The sequence below is a fragment of the Aptenodytes patagonicus genome, chromosome 1 (genome assembly GCF_965638725.1).
Source record: "Aptenodytes patagonicus chromosome 1, bAptPat1.pri.cur, whole genome shotgun sequence".
NCBI lineage: Eukaryota > Metazoa > Chordata > Aves > Sphenisciformes > Spheniscidae > Aptenodytes > Aptenodytes patagonicus.
This window is the reverse complement of record NC_134949.1, coordinates 133,767,009-133,784,485: the sequence shown is the minus strand read 5'-3', so window position 1 is coordinate 133,784,485 and position 17,477 is coordinate 133,767,009. Positions and strand designations below refer to the sequence as shown.

Genomic DNA, 17,477 nt, shown 5'->3' with positions numbered 1-17,477 from the left:
AGGTTTTAGAGTTCATAATAATAAGAAAAATCAGGTTAGCATTAACTGAAATATTTATTTGGTAATATCCCTGTTGACAATACATGACCTGAGTAAATTCTCCTTACTTTTCAAAGAGTTAAAAAAAAAAAAAAGAGCACGAGAGACAGCTAGAATAAAATAATGCCCTTTTTTTGGAGCCACTTTAATATTTCACCCAACACCAGGGATACAATTATAAAGATGCTTCAGCGCTGCTCGAGATAACTTTCATAGCGCTGCTTTGACACCTGTTTTCTTCCGAATGAATAAAGGAATGGATAGAGAAAGGATTATTTTTTAATTACGTGAATTTCACTCTTGCCAAGTCTAGTTTTATAATAAATAATTTTGGGATCAATCCTTCCATCACCTCTGCAAGCTTGAAGACTTGTGCTCTAGCACAACCAACTCTGCTCTGCTGCACAAATGAGAGAAAAAAATTTAAGGGGTGCGACTCATCGCATACTTGCAGCAATACCAATAGCAATTGCACTACGACTTCGGCATGGATGGTGAAGCCAGACCACAGCCTGGCAGAGACAATTCCTTCCTCTCCCACAAAGGATTCAGCTTTCAATTTCCCCATCATTAAAACATTAAGTGTTCTACAACCTTAAAAGGGGGGTTATGCATTATCTTGCACACACACTACAGGAGACTGTAAAATATGAATAAATGTTTTCCTTTATAACTTTGATAATCCTCAATGAAATATCATTTTGAAAAATATCAGTACTGAGTAATTTTCTTAAAAGATTTTCTGAATACTTTTTCACAACACCCACATGAAACATCTAGAGATCTAAAGTGTGACATTCATAGTGATTGCCCTAAAATCTGATCCAATTATACAGTCATGCACAGACGCCGTTGTTGGAACCGTCTGTTTTCTCTTTAGCGTTCTTCAACTTTCATTAGTAGAAGAATAAAATAACAACAATTGATGAAGAACTGCTACGGTATTGGGTCAAATCCTAAAGGTTGGTTTTTTTTTAAATGCATGAATGAGTGGTACCAGTTAATTTAACCAGAAAGTTACTCTTGAGAACTACTCTTATCAGTAGATCTTTTCTGGATCCTAGCCTCACTAATAAACTGATTCATTAGTCAGATAAAACTAAAACTTCAAGTGGAATTTTTTCAAGTATTTCAGAATTTGGTCTATTAAAATATGCAAAATTTGCACACTTTTAATATTTGAAGACAGCAACTATATTTAAGCACAGTGTATGTAATAAGACCCTGACCACATTGTGGAAAACATTTTAAAAAAATAATATATTTTAAAATGGTGTAATGCAAGATGTCCTGTAGACATGCATTTTGTGTATGATGCTGTACTAAACCAGCGGTCTCCAAAGGCGGGGTGCATCCACCACCGGGGGTGTGCAAGACAATCCACTGGAGTGTGGTAAGAAAATACGTTTTGCTCTGATAATAAATTAAAAAAAAAATTAAAAATAGTGTTTATTTCATCTTTATCTCATGCTTTTTTAATTTCTTTTTTTGTGTATGTTTTATAATGTACACAGTATATTAGTACAGTAGTACATGTAAATAATTTGTAAATAAATATACATCTACTGGGGGTGCACGCTCAAAAATTTTTTACTGATAAGGGTACATGATGAAAAAAGTTTGGGGACCACTGTGCTAAACTACCTAAAACCATGCTGAACAAATAACTTAAAAGTACAAGGTGGAGCAAAATAACACACTTTGCATTTGGACTATCTAAAAGAATGTCTCTGTGTGCTACTTAAACGTTTATGCAATAAGTAGGAGGAATGGAAACAGAATATAAACATAAACTAAAACCAAAAGAATTACACTGACTTACATCTGTATTTATCTTCCAGGTGTGCTTTACAAAGGGATACAACACCAGTTTTGAAAGATAAGACACGGATCCTTCCTGTTCGACCCCTAATGAAAAAGAAACATTGGCTGATAATATGATCCATTCATGTCATAATTTGTTTACTATAACGAAGTTCACTGCAGTACCGTAGTCGTCATAAATAAGTTCCACACAGAACCATGTTGCACAGCACATGCTGGCCGGTTATTAGATAAGCTAGAAATGAAATATAAAATATGGTTGTGGCTCCACAGGTGTAGCTGAATTGGATTGTGCCGTTGTATCAATTCAACCAGAAATGGTCTCGCTCGGAAACAATTACTCACCTCCTTTTTTGTGACAAAAGTGAGAGTAAAAAGTCTTTATACTACGCTTATTTGAAAAGGTTTCTCTATGAACTGCTGCTATTCTCAGAGAAGATGAGGTCCCTGATGGAACAGGAAACCATCCCAACTATTTTGCCAAAGACAATATAACTTCACTTTAATTAGAAATGCAATGCAGCAGTCGTTTCTAGAAAGTCTTTGCTTACTGTCTGTCAGCCCTGCCCTGACTTGTTTGAGAAGGAGCCAGGCACAAAAAACCGGCCTCCGCCAGCAGCGTGCAGTGACAGAGGCACTTGTAAGACATTCAGGTGAAGCTTGCCTAGAAATCACGAGAAGGCAGGCGGGCTGCACAGTTATGCCCTTAACAACGTAGTGTGGTTTCTGAGCTCCTCCTCACAGCACTCAAACCTGTCCTGCGCAGTGCCAAGGGGCTGGGATACACCACATCAGTCCCCGTGCTGTCTCCGGTCAGCCTTCCCCTCACGCTCACTCCCGCCTTGTGACGTGCCCGCCCTATTACTTTTGCTTTTTAACCTGACTGTGAGAAGAGCATCCTCCTCTGCGCTGCAGGCGATGCAACGACAAACCTTCACTTCTTCTCTCAGTCGTCTGGTTTAGCTCAATTTACTTCCTTGCTGGCTTCCCCCAAGACTTTTATTTCTGATAGCATTTCAAATATATAACATCTATTGCAAACGAAGACATACACAAGATAGGAAGCTAATGCCTAAAAATGACATTTTTGAAGCAGAGCCTTATCAACAGCTTTGAAGTGTCACCAGTAAGAACACCACTGGAAATAAGATAAATCATGTACAGGCATGCCATAGTCGTGCATTAGGGTACGCTGTTCGGCAAAGATGCATGTTGTCTTTTCAATCCTACGAAAGTGTTGTAGGAGCCAGCGGTGCTCGTTTACCCAAGCATCTCCCCTGCAAACACTATAAAAGGTGCAGATGGAAACTGGTGGACAAAGCCGAAATTAGAATTTGCAACCTTTTACTAAAGAATCTTGAGTTTTTCATCACAAATAAGCATTAGTTGTTTACCTCTGCTTTCCACACTCCGCTTCTCTTACTCCTCTCCCTCAAATCGTTTCCAAATTAATTATCATCTGTGCCCTGAGAAACTCCTGCTGATGAATACCAGGCTCATGTAAATTATACAAGAGAAGAATGTAGAATGATGATTTCCCTGCAAGGCATATTAAATTGAAACTTGCACGAATCACGAGTTGTTCGGTTCACTCTCCTCTCCTCCCAAGTCAAACCAATAATTTAGCATGCTACTGCAAATGAGCATGAGTGACTGATCAATTAAAACAAATCTGAAACGTGTTGGATTTGCAGAGCTGTGCCCATTGACTGTGAATTTGATTAGTATCTTTACAAATGACAGTTTTCAATTATAAGAAAAGTAAAGATTCAGTACATTTAATTAAATGTCTCCAGTACTGCTATGCACTTCGGTTGATCTCTGCCTATTAAGTTTACAATGGAAACTAAACACATGTAACCCCAAGGTCACCTCTCTTACCAGCGTAATTCAAACCTGAATTTCGGCAAAATAGCTACGAGCTTTCCTCACACATAAAACACCTCTCTGTTTCATTGTGTCCTGCAACATGCAGCTCCCTAGCATACCTAGGGAATTGCCTGGAGGCAGCCAATTATAATTTCTAATGTTGTACTTTCAGCACAGTGCAACAAAGAAAACTAGACTGGACACAGCAAATCTAAACCGGACGGTCCATCTTAGGAGCAGCCTGTGGAACAACCTTTAGTTCCCTTTCTGCCTCTAATGTGGCTGATCTGGATTAACATCCCTAGTGCATCTTTTTTGGTTTTCACTGAGTATCTTCATTTATATGTTATTTATAGCTGATGATAATTCAGAAGTGGATCAGAGTTCTGTGAAAGCCAAAGCAGATTAAAGACATAAAACCTGGCTCTTAAATGAATATAGCCCCATTCCCTACTATCGGTACACTACACAAAAATATAATGCAATCTGGGTAATCCACAGGATATTGCAGCTGCTGCAGAGGATGTTAGAAGCAACTGGCTCATCGGAGGTGATCCTGCAGGAAGAGACTCTGTACAAATCTGTACGTTTTTTTGGTAGGTGACCATTGAAGCTTCAGTGCTGTGATAAAGGGTGGATGGAAGAACAACGTTATGGCACTTCACTGCAATACGGTTCAAAATGTCAATGGAAATACAATAATTGACCCATGTCCTTCCATTTCTAAATGTAAATGTTTATTCTGTCACAGTAATGAGTGTGTCTGGCTGAAGGTGGCCGATAAGAACCTTAAAAACACAAATAAAGACTTCCAGTGACATTTTTTTCTCTGAATTCACCAAATACAAAAATAATGGCTTATTCTAAAGTTAGCTTACGAACGTGTGTTGGAATTTGTCTGTGTGTTATGAGCAACATCATTAACCCACTGAATAGGAATACTCATAAATTTTCTTAAGGTAAAGTTACTCTGTTGTATTTGTACTTATAGGTACACTTTTTAAAATTAAATTTTAGATGAAGTATTCCTCAAAGCTCCTGACTGCTAAGGGTTGGAAGCACATTAGATTAGAGATAAACCTCTTCCATCTTTGAACAAGAATTATAGATTGAAAGCTATAGAAAATGGACAGCTCTGAAAAGGTTTAACATCCAGAAGTACAGACAGATGCAAGAGTCTCTATGATGGTGATCATACTGTTGCTTCTTGATAATTCTCTTGAATTTCTTTATCTAAATAAATTTTAAAAGCCATGCAAAGCCATGACCTACTGAGGACATGCAGTCCCTCAGAGCAAAAAGAATTGCTCTGAACACAGAAATCTGTTAAAAAAGTTCTGTTTTCCAGCTCTCTCATTGCTTAGCTTAATAAAGCTAGGATTGTAAGCCTAACCAAGGGCTGTATTGATTCAGCTAAATGCAGCCATTAAACCATTAGGTTTATTAAACTTTCACTTCAACTACCATTTTTTTCAGTTTCAAGCCATTCATTTTATAATGAGGCAGACGGCTCATTACCCCTCTCCCCTTCCCCTTGTGCTGTTGGGAAAGCTTCTGAGCACCCCATGTTCAGAGCACCCATACATACGTGTCGTAGACATTCAGCAGCCAGTTGAGGCACATGTCCACGCAGAGAGGAACATTGACCAGGTTATTGTGCTCTTGTTCCAGTCGATCGTAAATGGTGGTCAAGCAGTTAATGATCTGCAGAATATCCATCGGCTGGTCGTTTTGTTTGAGGTTGTGCTGGTCCAAGGCATCACATGCAGCAGACAGAGTCAGGAGATCCACTGTTAAAATAAAATAAAATAAAAAAAACCACAATAAAGATTGAAGAGAAACAGTGGTTGTATTACCCATACCCAAAAAGTAAATAGAACAATTTACTTGGCTTACATGCCTGGCCAGAGGACATTTTATGTCCTCTGAAAGTCACATGCAAGACTATTTTCAAGACTCCTACAGGTGCACCGTTTATTCAGCTGTGGTCTTAGAGAGCAGCGTTTATAAAAGTGAAATCTGTTTCATTTTTAGCTGTAAGGTACCTATTATACTATTGGATCCTATAGAAATATTACATATAAATCACCATGTAAGTAAAAACTACATATTTCATGTTTTATGTTCCTACAGATAGGCTAATATTTGACTACTGCATTCATCAAATGTGCTCTAAACATAGTACATGTCATCAGCTTTCCTGAGACGTGCCGTCCATTTCTTACAGAAGTCGAGCAGTCTTAACCGAACCAAACTCCACAAGGAATACGCAAACAAATCACAACTGAACTGGGATTAACCTCTCTGTTACTTTTCCTCTGGTGAGAACAGGGAAAAGAAGATTCCAGAAACATTAAATGGCCTATTTCAATATTTATTAATGAAATTCATCCATTTTTAACTCTGCAGAGCATTTACATTTACAAATACCTCTATGACTTTACGGAGTAAGACACATTTAAACTTATCAGTCAACATACAACAGAGTTTTTTGTCACGGACATTTAAAAACTTGATTTTTGTTCCAATTTAAGCCAGTTGCGTTTTGAAATTCAGATGTTCAAGGCAAAACAGAACTTCCCTTTCTCAGCTCTTAGTTTCTGCATATTAACATCAACAGCTGCATCACACTTTGGGGGACACCAAATCCGAGAGTTATGGGATGTTGGTTCACAAAGTAAAACAGGAATAAGAACAAAAGAAATCAGAAAAATGAGACTACTGACACAGCTCTTCCTGCTGCCACATGAAAACCCTTTGCAGTTCCTTGCAGTGCATTTCCAGGGTGTGAGCAATGGGGATATTAAAGCCCAAATGCTGTTAGTCCTGCTCATACCATGAGCAATTACAAAGTGCAGCACGATTCAACATGACTCAAGGGAACAGGATCTGGCCTAAAGCGAACTGCCCAAAATCATTCAGGAAATTCATCACAAAATTGGGAAATGAACTGACCCAACTGCAAGACCATTTTTCCTCTCATTGGAATAAAAAACTGTTTTATTGAGTCCTGGTAAGCAACATCTCTCAGTAATGTAAAAAAAAAAATGCGCAGAGGCTAAATGCAGAACCCCATACAGGAATTTTTTAAGAACTTCATCCAGCTTAAGGGCATGTTTGGCAAATTCACACTTGAGTATCCTATTTTATCAAGGATGAAACTGACCCTTTGGTGTCCTAGTGGAGATGAAAAATACTTTAGCTGCACACCGGGCTGCTTGGTAATGCTGCACGGACAGTACGCTGGGATTTCATAACTGCCAAAATAATTTCAGGGGTATAAATTTCATTGGAAATCAATAGGGACTTCTGCTACTAAATCCCTTAAGCACTTCTGAAAATTTCATCCTGTGGGCCTGACACACCCAGTGCTAGAGTGATTAAGGAAAGCTTGGAATGCTATCCCCATTACTATACCAAGAAATTTAACTTTGAATCTGTGGTTTTGTGCAGGGTTTTATTGGGAATTTTACTTTTTTCACATTAGCATATAGATATTTATTAAAATAAAATCTTTTGGAGTATTATGTTTAACCTACTAGCATATAAAATGTAGCTATTCTAAGGTCAGTGATATATCCCACAAAAGCCTATTTATCAGACTCATTCCTAAGAGTCTCAGAAAGACGCCTTTCTTCTAATAATTTATTAGTCAAATTGGAAATAGAGCACTGCCGCCCCAACACCTTTAACTCCGAGCTTTAGGCTGAACTCTCAGTTCCTTTGAGACTATGAATCAACAGTAATTAAATGAACCCCTCAAGCATCTGAGTGGCAGCTTAATTATATATGCAGCTACTGCTAAACATGGGTCATTCCACTTTGTGAATGCGTTTCCCACTAATAAGCAGCAACTTCTGAAAAGCCTTTCACCCTGCTCTTCATCAACCTCCTGTTCTATCTTGAAGTTAATAACACAAGTTCGTCTTATAACAAGCAAAAAATGCTTGCCACCGTGCTCTGCTTTAGGGAACTTCTTTTTATGGGAAGAAGAGTGGCTCTCGCCTTTGCCACGTTAAGCTCCTCCTGCATCTTTCCCACAAAGATTAAAGAAGTTGCGGGGGGGGGGCCTCTCCCAGAACCAGGAATTGCCTATTTCTTTCCTGAAAGCAAATATGGAGATCCCATGAATGACAGACTTTTTCAAAAGACAAGCCCCAACAGTCAGATATGTATTGATGAGTTGTATATTCATTGCCATTCAGTCATTTGCAAAATCTTTAATTGAAATAAACCACACCACTTTATGCTTTGTACTTTTTGTGGGTTCTCTGTCACACTTTTGTTCTTTTCTATTTAGAATTCCAAAACTGACTCAAAAATTTGTATGAGCAGTAGCTTCTAGCTTATTTTGAAATCTAAGTCATCTATATAAATATTTCTTTGGCCTCTAAGGCAAGGGAAAAAAATTTTAGGATGTATGTAACTAGACACCAACCTGTGGCCAGATTGCAGGAAAAGTATAAAAGATGACCTGGAATAACTAACCCACTGGAGGACAGAAGTGACAATTAACAGGCAGGAGAAAGTATGCTGTGGAGGTCACATACTGAACTTGGGAACAACTCAACATATGGCTGGCGATAAAAAAGTATTAATGGTGTTCCCAGAACGCAAGATCATCTCCCCCGTAACCTGCTGTTGGTGACTGATATATTAAAAAAATGTATTTGATCTAGCCTGTATAAACTTAAAGGAAAAAAGCACCCTAACAAAGTTCTTGAATATTTTCTTTTGCTGCATCTCCAAGAAAAGTTTGTGAATACATCTCATTTTATTGACATCACAATGTTCAGATGTGGTTTGCACTTGAAGATCAGATCTTTCAAAAGGAGCAAAACAAGAAAGTCAACACGCTTTGATGTGATTATCAAAGGAAACCATACGTTTTAAAAAAAACAAACGGTCCAATAGTTACACCTGGCATGCCCACAATAATTTCGAAGGCTGGGATGATAGAGCCACATACTAGATTCTTCTAAGGTAAAATACACAAGCATTTATTTGTTAAGGATTACCTTTTTTCATATTCTTCTTTAGGTTTAACGTCCTAGAGTCTTAATGTTCATTGGGCTGACTTATAAACTGAAAAGAACTAAGTCTAAGAATAGTTCATTTTTTAAAAGTGTTTCTATTCTTGCCACTGAGAAATAGGCTGTACCTTCACTTCTGCGGGCCTTCTATTGTGCACATATCTTTAGAGTGCTCCTCAGTAGACAAAACTGCTCTGTTTTTTATGAAGTTTGCAGAAATGAATATACGTATAGATATATATTTAAACTTGTGCAATTTTAAAACTGAAATAAAAAGTACGAGCTGAAAGCAGCACCTACTGCAAGTGGAATTTAAGGATTTTGGGCTACGCGTAGGAGCCCTGAAACCCAGCACTGTGCTCTATTTCTACTAGTGCCAAACTGCAGAAAAAGAATTTTGTAATGAGTTGGGTTTTTTTAAAAAAATCTAATTAAACTGAGTTCACAAGCGACACTGAAATCACAGAATACACAAACACAATGATGGTGTCTCCAAGCAAAAATATTTGCAAGAACAAAGGCTGCTAACCAAATTCCTTAAATACTTCTCCTTAGATACAAGTATGAAGAATGTGCTAAAGTAATCAGTGTAAGCGCCACTGCATGTCTCTGAAAACATCCATTCTCAGAAAATCTACCTAAGTGTAACCTCGAGAGATGAACTGACTTCAGCGCATAATTACAATTCCATACTGTAAAGTCCACAATGAGTCTAGAATTATTCAGCAGTAGGAATCAGGGTAATACAGATAAAATAGGATGCAAAGCTTTGCACTTTCAGCAGTAAAAACCTGTTACAAGTTACACTTGTGCACCGCCAGCTAGAGAAAACTGTAATTCCAAAAATTTTAGTTTCTTTCTTCAGTGCCGCACTGACTATGAATACTTTTCACTGCATATCACTCCAGTTTCTTTACACTACCTTTCCACAATGAGTGTGGCAGGAGTGCCGTGCCATGGAAAGATGTTTGTATTTCTGCTCATCATACTTCATTCTTTGTCACTGCATTCATGTTGAAATCTTTCATTATGTTACAAGACTTTTCACTTATTGTTTATTTTTTTCCTTTTTTTCTTTTTCTTTTCTATTTTTTTATAAATTCAGAAATTAAGTCTGTTCACTACTGGAATTCACCCATGCTTATAAGCCTAAAAGCAAACATGCTCAAAAATACCGAGGTTTGACACGGTTCCAGAAAGCATGTGAGCACAAATCCAAACTTGAGATAAATCAACAGTTGAGACATTTGCAACTGTGTCAGAAATTTAACCCTGTAATTAAATGCTGAAAAGCAAATGTTAAAATATTTTAATAACCCTCCAAATTGTACTGCCTAATAAACTGCTTGCTTTGGCAACTGACTGGCCTACCAAGAACTATGAGCAAATTATTCAGCTCTCAGGTTACAATAAGCTGAAGAGGAAACATAACTCCAGTGACAGGTAGAATACCGTACACCAGTTGAGAGAGTTAAAGTGTTAGAACATGCACATCACTAATGTATGGCTGATGAGAGACTTCTGAACGTAACCAAAAGCTGGGGAAAAATGAAGCTAAATGTTTATTGTGATGATCTTGTTTAAAGGCAACAACCCCTCAGGGTTCAGGATTCAACTTAACAAACCATTAGCAACTCTAGCTCTGGAGTGAGCATTTCACCGGAACTCTCACCGTTCCCAATACACTATAATCCTGTTCCTTTGGTCATGAGCTGTACAGCTGTGGCTGACACAGGACATGGCTCCAGTAATGAGCACAGTGAAAATACCTGGCTAAAGAGTATAAAGATAAGAAATGTAGGGGATGTTAGTTTTGTTTCTGATCCGCTGCTCTGTCTTACAAGGGAGAGCTCTGCAGACCACCCAGCACTTTGGTTTCATAAGGAACATGCAAACCGGTGGCAGCAGAAGACTCTTTAGGTTAGAGGTTTCCATCCACCAGGCAGAGCTCTGTGTGTGTGTGTGTGTGTGTGTGTGTGCGTGTGTGTTTTTCTGCTTCTGAAAGTTGTGAATAAACTTGTGTGTTGGTCATAAAGTCTTCCCGGCAGCCGATGAGGCACAGGCACATACTTACGGCAGAGGGCTTTCTGCAGCCTGCGGAGTTTCATGGCAGTCCTGTACGCTGAGAACCTGACGTTGTTCAGGTCAGCTGTAGGGGAGAAATATTAAAATAAAAGATCAGCTTTACAGCTTAGAAATAACCAGACTTACGAAGACGTTGTTAAGTTGAACTAGAAGATTATACTCATTGGTTACAAGAACAGAGGGGAAAAAACAGTACGTTAGAAACTCTACTTCACTAAGCAAAGCACTCAAACCTTGACAATCAATCATCCAAAAGAAAAACACTAAGTCCTAAAGTGTTACTTCCTTTCGTTCAAAGGCACTGAACTTAAGAGCACTTGAAAGGACAACATCAGTGACTACAGTAGTGTTGTCTGAAAACACCACAGCCTTTCACACCGCAGGCACTGTGAGAGAGAGAAGAACCTGAAACTCCTCCTTGTCTGCCCTATGCACCAGTCAGGCTGTGTGCAGGCAGCCCCAAAAGAGCAGCTCTGCCCAGGAAAAAGCAGGTGACTCTCAGCTACTGCTGAAAAAAACTTTAAAAAAAACACAATTAAACTTTTGTGCTTTCCACCCAAGCAGATCCCAGCCATGCCCTGAGATGTAAAGCCTTCCTGGTGAGAAGCCAGCTCACCCAGCCAGGTGAGTTCCCAGGTTCCCACCTCCAAAACGGAGGGGAGCCGCTGGGCTCCAGGAGCACGGCGGGGAACGGCACCCAGCTAGGAACAAATGGTGTGGTGCGCTTTTTGCTAGAGCCTTCTCACGCGGTCAGCAAAATAAGGCATCAGCACAAGTTCCCACTGAATAGTTTAACCACGGCTTGCAAAAACCTCCCGGGACGCTGCAGGGACGAGGTGGGCCACACACCAAACCAGTCACACCGCACCAGAACTTTTATAAGCCTCTCAGCACTCAGGAGGCTCGGTACTGGCTACTTGAACGTTATTAAGCACCAAATTCTGATTATCTCCACAGCAAGGCACAACAACTGGTCCGTAGTTGCAGAAGTGAACACTAGACAAAACTGAAAAGAAAGGAGGGGTTGTCTTGGACCAAATCTGGCCAGGAAACTGCATTTGCATCTTTCTCTTCTGTGAAACCAGACTGAGGAAGATGCGCTTATTCTAATCTTGTCCCTGGCTTTGCTGAGGGTGGCCTTGGGCAAACCCCATTTACAACAAGAATGAAGATAATATTCACTGGAAGTGAGGCTGAAACTACTGTGGCTGAATTTGTGCCATCAGTACCAGTACATCGGCTAACTCATAATTTACAACTAGATTTGGCATGCCAAGACTACAGTGCAGATACACCACCGCTTGCATTATTCAGAATCAAACTCAGGATGCAGAAGTATGTACTCAACTCTGGCAAAGGGCTTTTGTTTATGCAAGTAGATCAACAGATACCTAAGCTAACTGTGCAGCTGCAAGCTGGTACCTTCATCAAAGAGAGCCCAGGTAAGCCATCGAGGTTGCTGTTTTGTGGCCAAGTCCCTGAACGGGTGCTGTTTCCCAAGCGGCATTGCCAGCTCCTCCTGGGGATGCTACAAGGTGGCTGCACTGGGAACTGAAGCGTGGCGGGGCACTCTCGTGTGCTACAGTGCGGTCACCCCCCACTGCTGAAAAACCAGACTGCTGCTGGCACTCTTCTGGCCCTATCACCTACCCAACTAATTCCTGGGCACAGACACTCCTGGGCATATGAGTGGTCTAGGGACTGTTCCCAACAGACCAGTTGGCATCTTGTAATTTAAGGGTTTTCTAGCACAGAAATGGACTGTTTGTGCCAGCCAGTTTCAGCACCCGGTAGCACTCCTGAATGCATTTAATTTACTGATGAAACCCATGGGACCTAAGGAGTTAATGATGGGAAAGTGTTTGGAAAATGTAAACTACTATGTAAATACAAAAAGAACATTAAAAAAAAAATATACTGGCCCAGAATAAAGGTCCATTTAGCCCAGTAAGCTGCCTCTAAGCCTGGCGGACTCTTAGAGAAAGAATATGATGAAAAACAGGGCAAATACAAAACAGTTCCTTGCTGGCATATGCACTGAGGTGCTATAAAGTTGTTTGCAATGTGCTAGCGTAGGTATAACTATCCCAACATAATTTACAATGCTGTACAGGTATAGGTAGCAGAGGGAATATAGTCTCAATTACATTAATTTTAAATTAAGCTATTCTGAATGAGTAATTTGAGGTTTGATAATTCGGTAGTTTTGTATACCTTAATAAAAGCTGTGGAACATTTTTAAAACACATCTTACAGCAGAAGGGAAAGTTTCAGCTTTGTATACCATTTCTTTTTCTTTGCACAGTTCCATATACCTTTTTAACGGGAAGTTCTCCTGTGTATTGTTCCTGCCAGCTCCCTCTCTCACAACCGTCCTGACAGGTCCAGAAACCTTAATGTGGTGTGGAATACAGTGAGCAATTTAAATAAAGCGACTTAATTTGTCTTGAAGGGAAATTAATAAAGCAGTCTCTCGCAAACACACTGTGACTTCAGTTACATTTTGTACTCTTGTACAAATCTGCATTTGTATTCTGGAAAAGAATATATACTAGATTATGGCTAGCATTTGATAAAATGAAGAAGCCTTCCCTAAATTTTCCCTGAGTATTCTGAGAAAAGCTTCTCTATTTATTATTTACATTTTAAGAAATATTAGGAAATATATATGCGTATTTCATGCCTTGATCAGGGCAGAAATTACGATTCATGAAGGCGCTTAATCCTGAAAGCACTGTAGTTTACATCTATTTTCCTGTATATGTAATACACACTGAATTTGTTATCAACCTTAATGACATTGCTGCCAAGAAGCATCTGCTGTAAGTGATCAGCAAGCAATGTCAGGAGCTAGTTTCGGAGCCCTCATCTCAGGTTGTGGGAAAGCAGCAGCAATGTCTGCTTTTGGCTCTACGTGCTGAGGCCGAGCGTAGCTGTCGCATGCCTCCACTCCCACCTTCATTGCTGTTATCAGTATTAGCCCATGCCTAGTTACTGTCCCCGTGTCAACTGCTCACCTCCCATCTTTGTTATGCCACCACCTCCACGCTCCTGACGGACGGCTCTCTTTCCAGGTGGTGACAGTCATCTGAGCTCACTGGATCTTAATGATTTAGCTTTTCCTCCCGCCTACTCCTATGAAACTGCCAATGGTGTCTTTCTTCCCCCGGAGCTACTGCTGGAACAAATGTGTTGCTCTGTGGAGCAATGAGGGGAGCCCAGACCTCTCCTAATTGGGTTCAAAGTATTTCCCTTGCTGGTATATGACCCCATTTAAATGAACCGTAGAACATAACACTGTCAGGGAATGAGACTTGGTCACTGGGCTCAGGAGCATTGGAGGTAACGTCACCACTGACAGCAAGGGAGGAGACTCGGAGTGAGGCAACATAAGGCACTGCCTGGCCACAAGCCAGCCACTACTGCTGGGAACTTGCGGAGGAGGGAGGAAGGAGGCTCAAGCAGCAGCAACCTTCTGAATGCCTACGGAATCACCAGTAGTTCCTCCTTCCCTGTGGGTTTTTTCCCTTCCCGGGTCCTGAGGTAAAAAATCTGATGCTTTCTCCACTCCGAAACAGCCCACTAAAAGAGTCAGGGCTCACTAAGCCTTGACTCCAAAGCTTTTATCATCTCTGAGCAGGTCGGAGAGCTCAGTATACCATGCATGCTTTCCTCCAGCCCTTTCCTCCCACTCCTAGAAATTATGCACTATCTTGTCATCCAAATGAGGTGGTCAGAGGGCTGAAAAGCCCTTGGAGCACAGAAGACTCTTGTGGGTTGTTTAATGATGCTCCCAGTCCTCGTTCAGAAGGCAACTTTCAAGCTTTGATCAAAAAGTGTAAATGCTCAAGGGCATAATCCGTTTATGGTCTGAAATAACAATGTAGTGGAAGAGGTCACCTGGCCCATGGAAAGGAACAGACTGAGGAAAAGATCACATGGGAGTATTTGGCGACACTCATATTTATATCCCAGAGCAAAGAGAAATCATGGCTCTCCCGTCACTCAGCCATGAACGACCTCTCTGTGCAAGGGAGTGTATGTGTTTGTAGGGGAGAAGATTACAGAAGACTCATAAGACGGGGCAGGTGCTTACAGCTGATGCCTTTGCAGCAATGAACAATTCCCACCAACACAGCAGTAAGATCTCTCCATGATCTTCCTAAGCTTCTGCTGCAGCCCTCCTGCTGTCAAGGTGAAAGAAGCTCAAAGTGCTAAAGCATCAATGACTCAGAAATTAGGAAATCTCCTTTCACTGCTTTCTTCTCTTCATTATAGACATGACAAGCGCCTCCCTTTGCTTCATGGCAACTAATGCAGTAGGGAGAAGGTTTTCTAGAAAAGTGATTTCCTCCATGTCCATCATGTGCCTACAACATATGAATATGTTCATGTTCATATTCTTATATTCATTCATATTAATATGACTAACATTGAACAAGAACTAGTGCTCTTATTACACATGCAGCTTTAACGAAGAAGACTCCAGACTGCTGATAGGAAGAATTCAAATCAGAAATATTATGGAAAGATGATCAGATAATTAAATCCTAACTTTTTCTGCATAATTCTGCATGCTGAGAGAAATCTCAAAATGTACGGGCTATGTTCTTCCTCAAAAGAGCTAAGACAACCTCATCAACACATTTTTCAATGCTGTATTTCTACAGTATTGCAGAAACAGCGTAATTACACGCAGCAGATCATTTTGACAGTGGATAATCAGGTAAAAAAACCCACTCATTTGAGAAGTGGTCAGTGACTTGTATCAAAGACTCAAACCACCCGCTGGAATGTCCCGCTGACTACTGACACAGTATTACAAATAAGATCATAGATTTTGTAGATTTTTTTTTTCTTTAAATCGTCCCATGCTAAATTCCAGATTTTACATTGGGATATGAATATTATTTTAAGAGGAAAAACAGATCCTCATATTCTTGAGTTGTACTGCACGAAATAAGTTGGTAAGCAACTAAAAGCAATAAAAAAATTAAAGAACAACAATAAGGTTTTAAAAAGAAAATATTTAACAAGAGGTTTAGCATCCAACATGAAGGGACATTTGTTTTTATTCTTAAGTAGTCACATCGATAACCCAGACAACAGGTTTTAAGTAAGGCGTTATAACTGAACTGCTTTCCACAGTGGTTCTTAAACAGACTAACCCCACCCTACAGTTGCTCCAGCCGCTATGAGTGCTGAGTGACTGGGATGTTTCATTTGATAATGTACTGTCCTCTACAACAGACTAATCTCACTGAGTGTTTAAAAGCTTTGGGACGGGCCAGACTACCTCCTGTCAAAGGTTGTTCATGTAAGTTGTGTCTCTCACACACAATGTAATCTGAGGGCACCTCAGGAAGTCCTTTCTACCTGGAAACCACCTTGTTTTTACTTTAAAGAGGGTTACTTGTTTATATTATTGTGAATATTATTATAATTGCTTTTTAATTAATGAGGACAAAACATAGGCATTTCTCTTGATTTTATGGACAGCAATTTTCTCACTGCCTGGACACCATCAAACTGAGAGGAGCAGCGTACAAGCTTCAGGTGATAACTATCTCAAGAGTAAAATTTGGCAAGTTAACAACTAACTTATTCAGAAGAAATTAAATCTCATCAGGTCAAATCCTCATCTTCATTTGATAGTATTTACAGAGTTTGGTTTTTTGTTTTGTTTTTTTTTTTTCCTACTCTCCCTTACTTGCAAGGAAAAAAAAAAAATGTGAACCTACAGTGATATACCTCAAAACCTGAAAGTCTTACTCAACCATAGCTTGTGGCATGCTCATATAGCTGTTCATAAATACACTGCTTGCAGTGGATAAACTATTTTGGGAATTACATGTCACTGTTGTCTCTGACAATGCCTACCTAACCGAGGTTAAAAACTGTTTACTGTACAGTCCTGAATACACCATAATTCCACTACCAGCCACCAAGCTTTCACGTTTCATCAGACATTAACAGCACTCTGACTTTTCAAGAAGCTTCATCTCACATTGATTCAACACAGCTGTGATTCCCTGACCAGCTGATAAGAATGCTGGGTTTCTTCCTGCTGCCCAAAACCCATATATAAATCTTCTAATGATGCCCTACAGTGACATATATTGCCTCTTCAGGAATTGTAATTTAAAAATGCAAGTGAGACAAATGCACAAAGGAAAGAAATTAATCAAGTAACACTGCTTAATATCAGTTGAGTCTCAGCCATTGACTCTTTTATTATAACAATAATTAATGCTATCATCTACATTGCTTTGAGAATAACTAACAGTAAATAGTGTTATTATACATACAGACATACAGCTTGACCACTTGCCATGAAACAATATGGCACGCTGTACTAGACCTGTCCCACTGAGTAAAAAAGCTGATAGTGTCTCTGCAAATTAGTAAGTGGGAGGTACCCAGGGAACCATAATGCTACTGATTGCATCTGGACCAAGTGGATGAACACCACAGCATGTGCCAGCATCCCGATAACCGGACCAATTGACATGACCTTTGGGAATTTAGTTTTAGCATGTAATGACTTTTCTTCAGCCTGCAAACCCAAAAGTGTAAGAAAGCATATGATGTACACCCGGGTTACACCCCATTATGGGGTTGGGATGC

The 17,477-nt window shown here is 39.8% G+C and overlaps 1 protein-coding gene across 18 annotated transcripts in view; it reads right to left on the bottom strand.

The window, feature by feature from the left end:
* The window catches only part of DMD (dystrophin), a 1,394,632-nt gene that overhangs the window by 57,625 nt on the left and 1,319,530 nt on the right, over positions 1-17,477 (bottom strand). For all 18 annotated transcript variants that reach the window (XM_076355694.1, XM_076355734.1, XM_076355779.1 and 15 more), the window contains 3 exons: positions 10,840-10,914; positions 5,321-5,522; positions 1,862-1,947 (listed from right to left, as the gene is read on the bottom strand). In XM_076355694.1, coding sequence (XP_076211809.1) covers positions 1,862-1,947; positions 5,321-5,522; positions 10,840-10,914 — 363 coding nt within the window. The remainder of the gene's footprint in view (positions 1-1,861; positions 1,948-5,320; positions 5,523-10,839; positions 10,915-17,477) is intronic.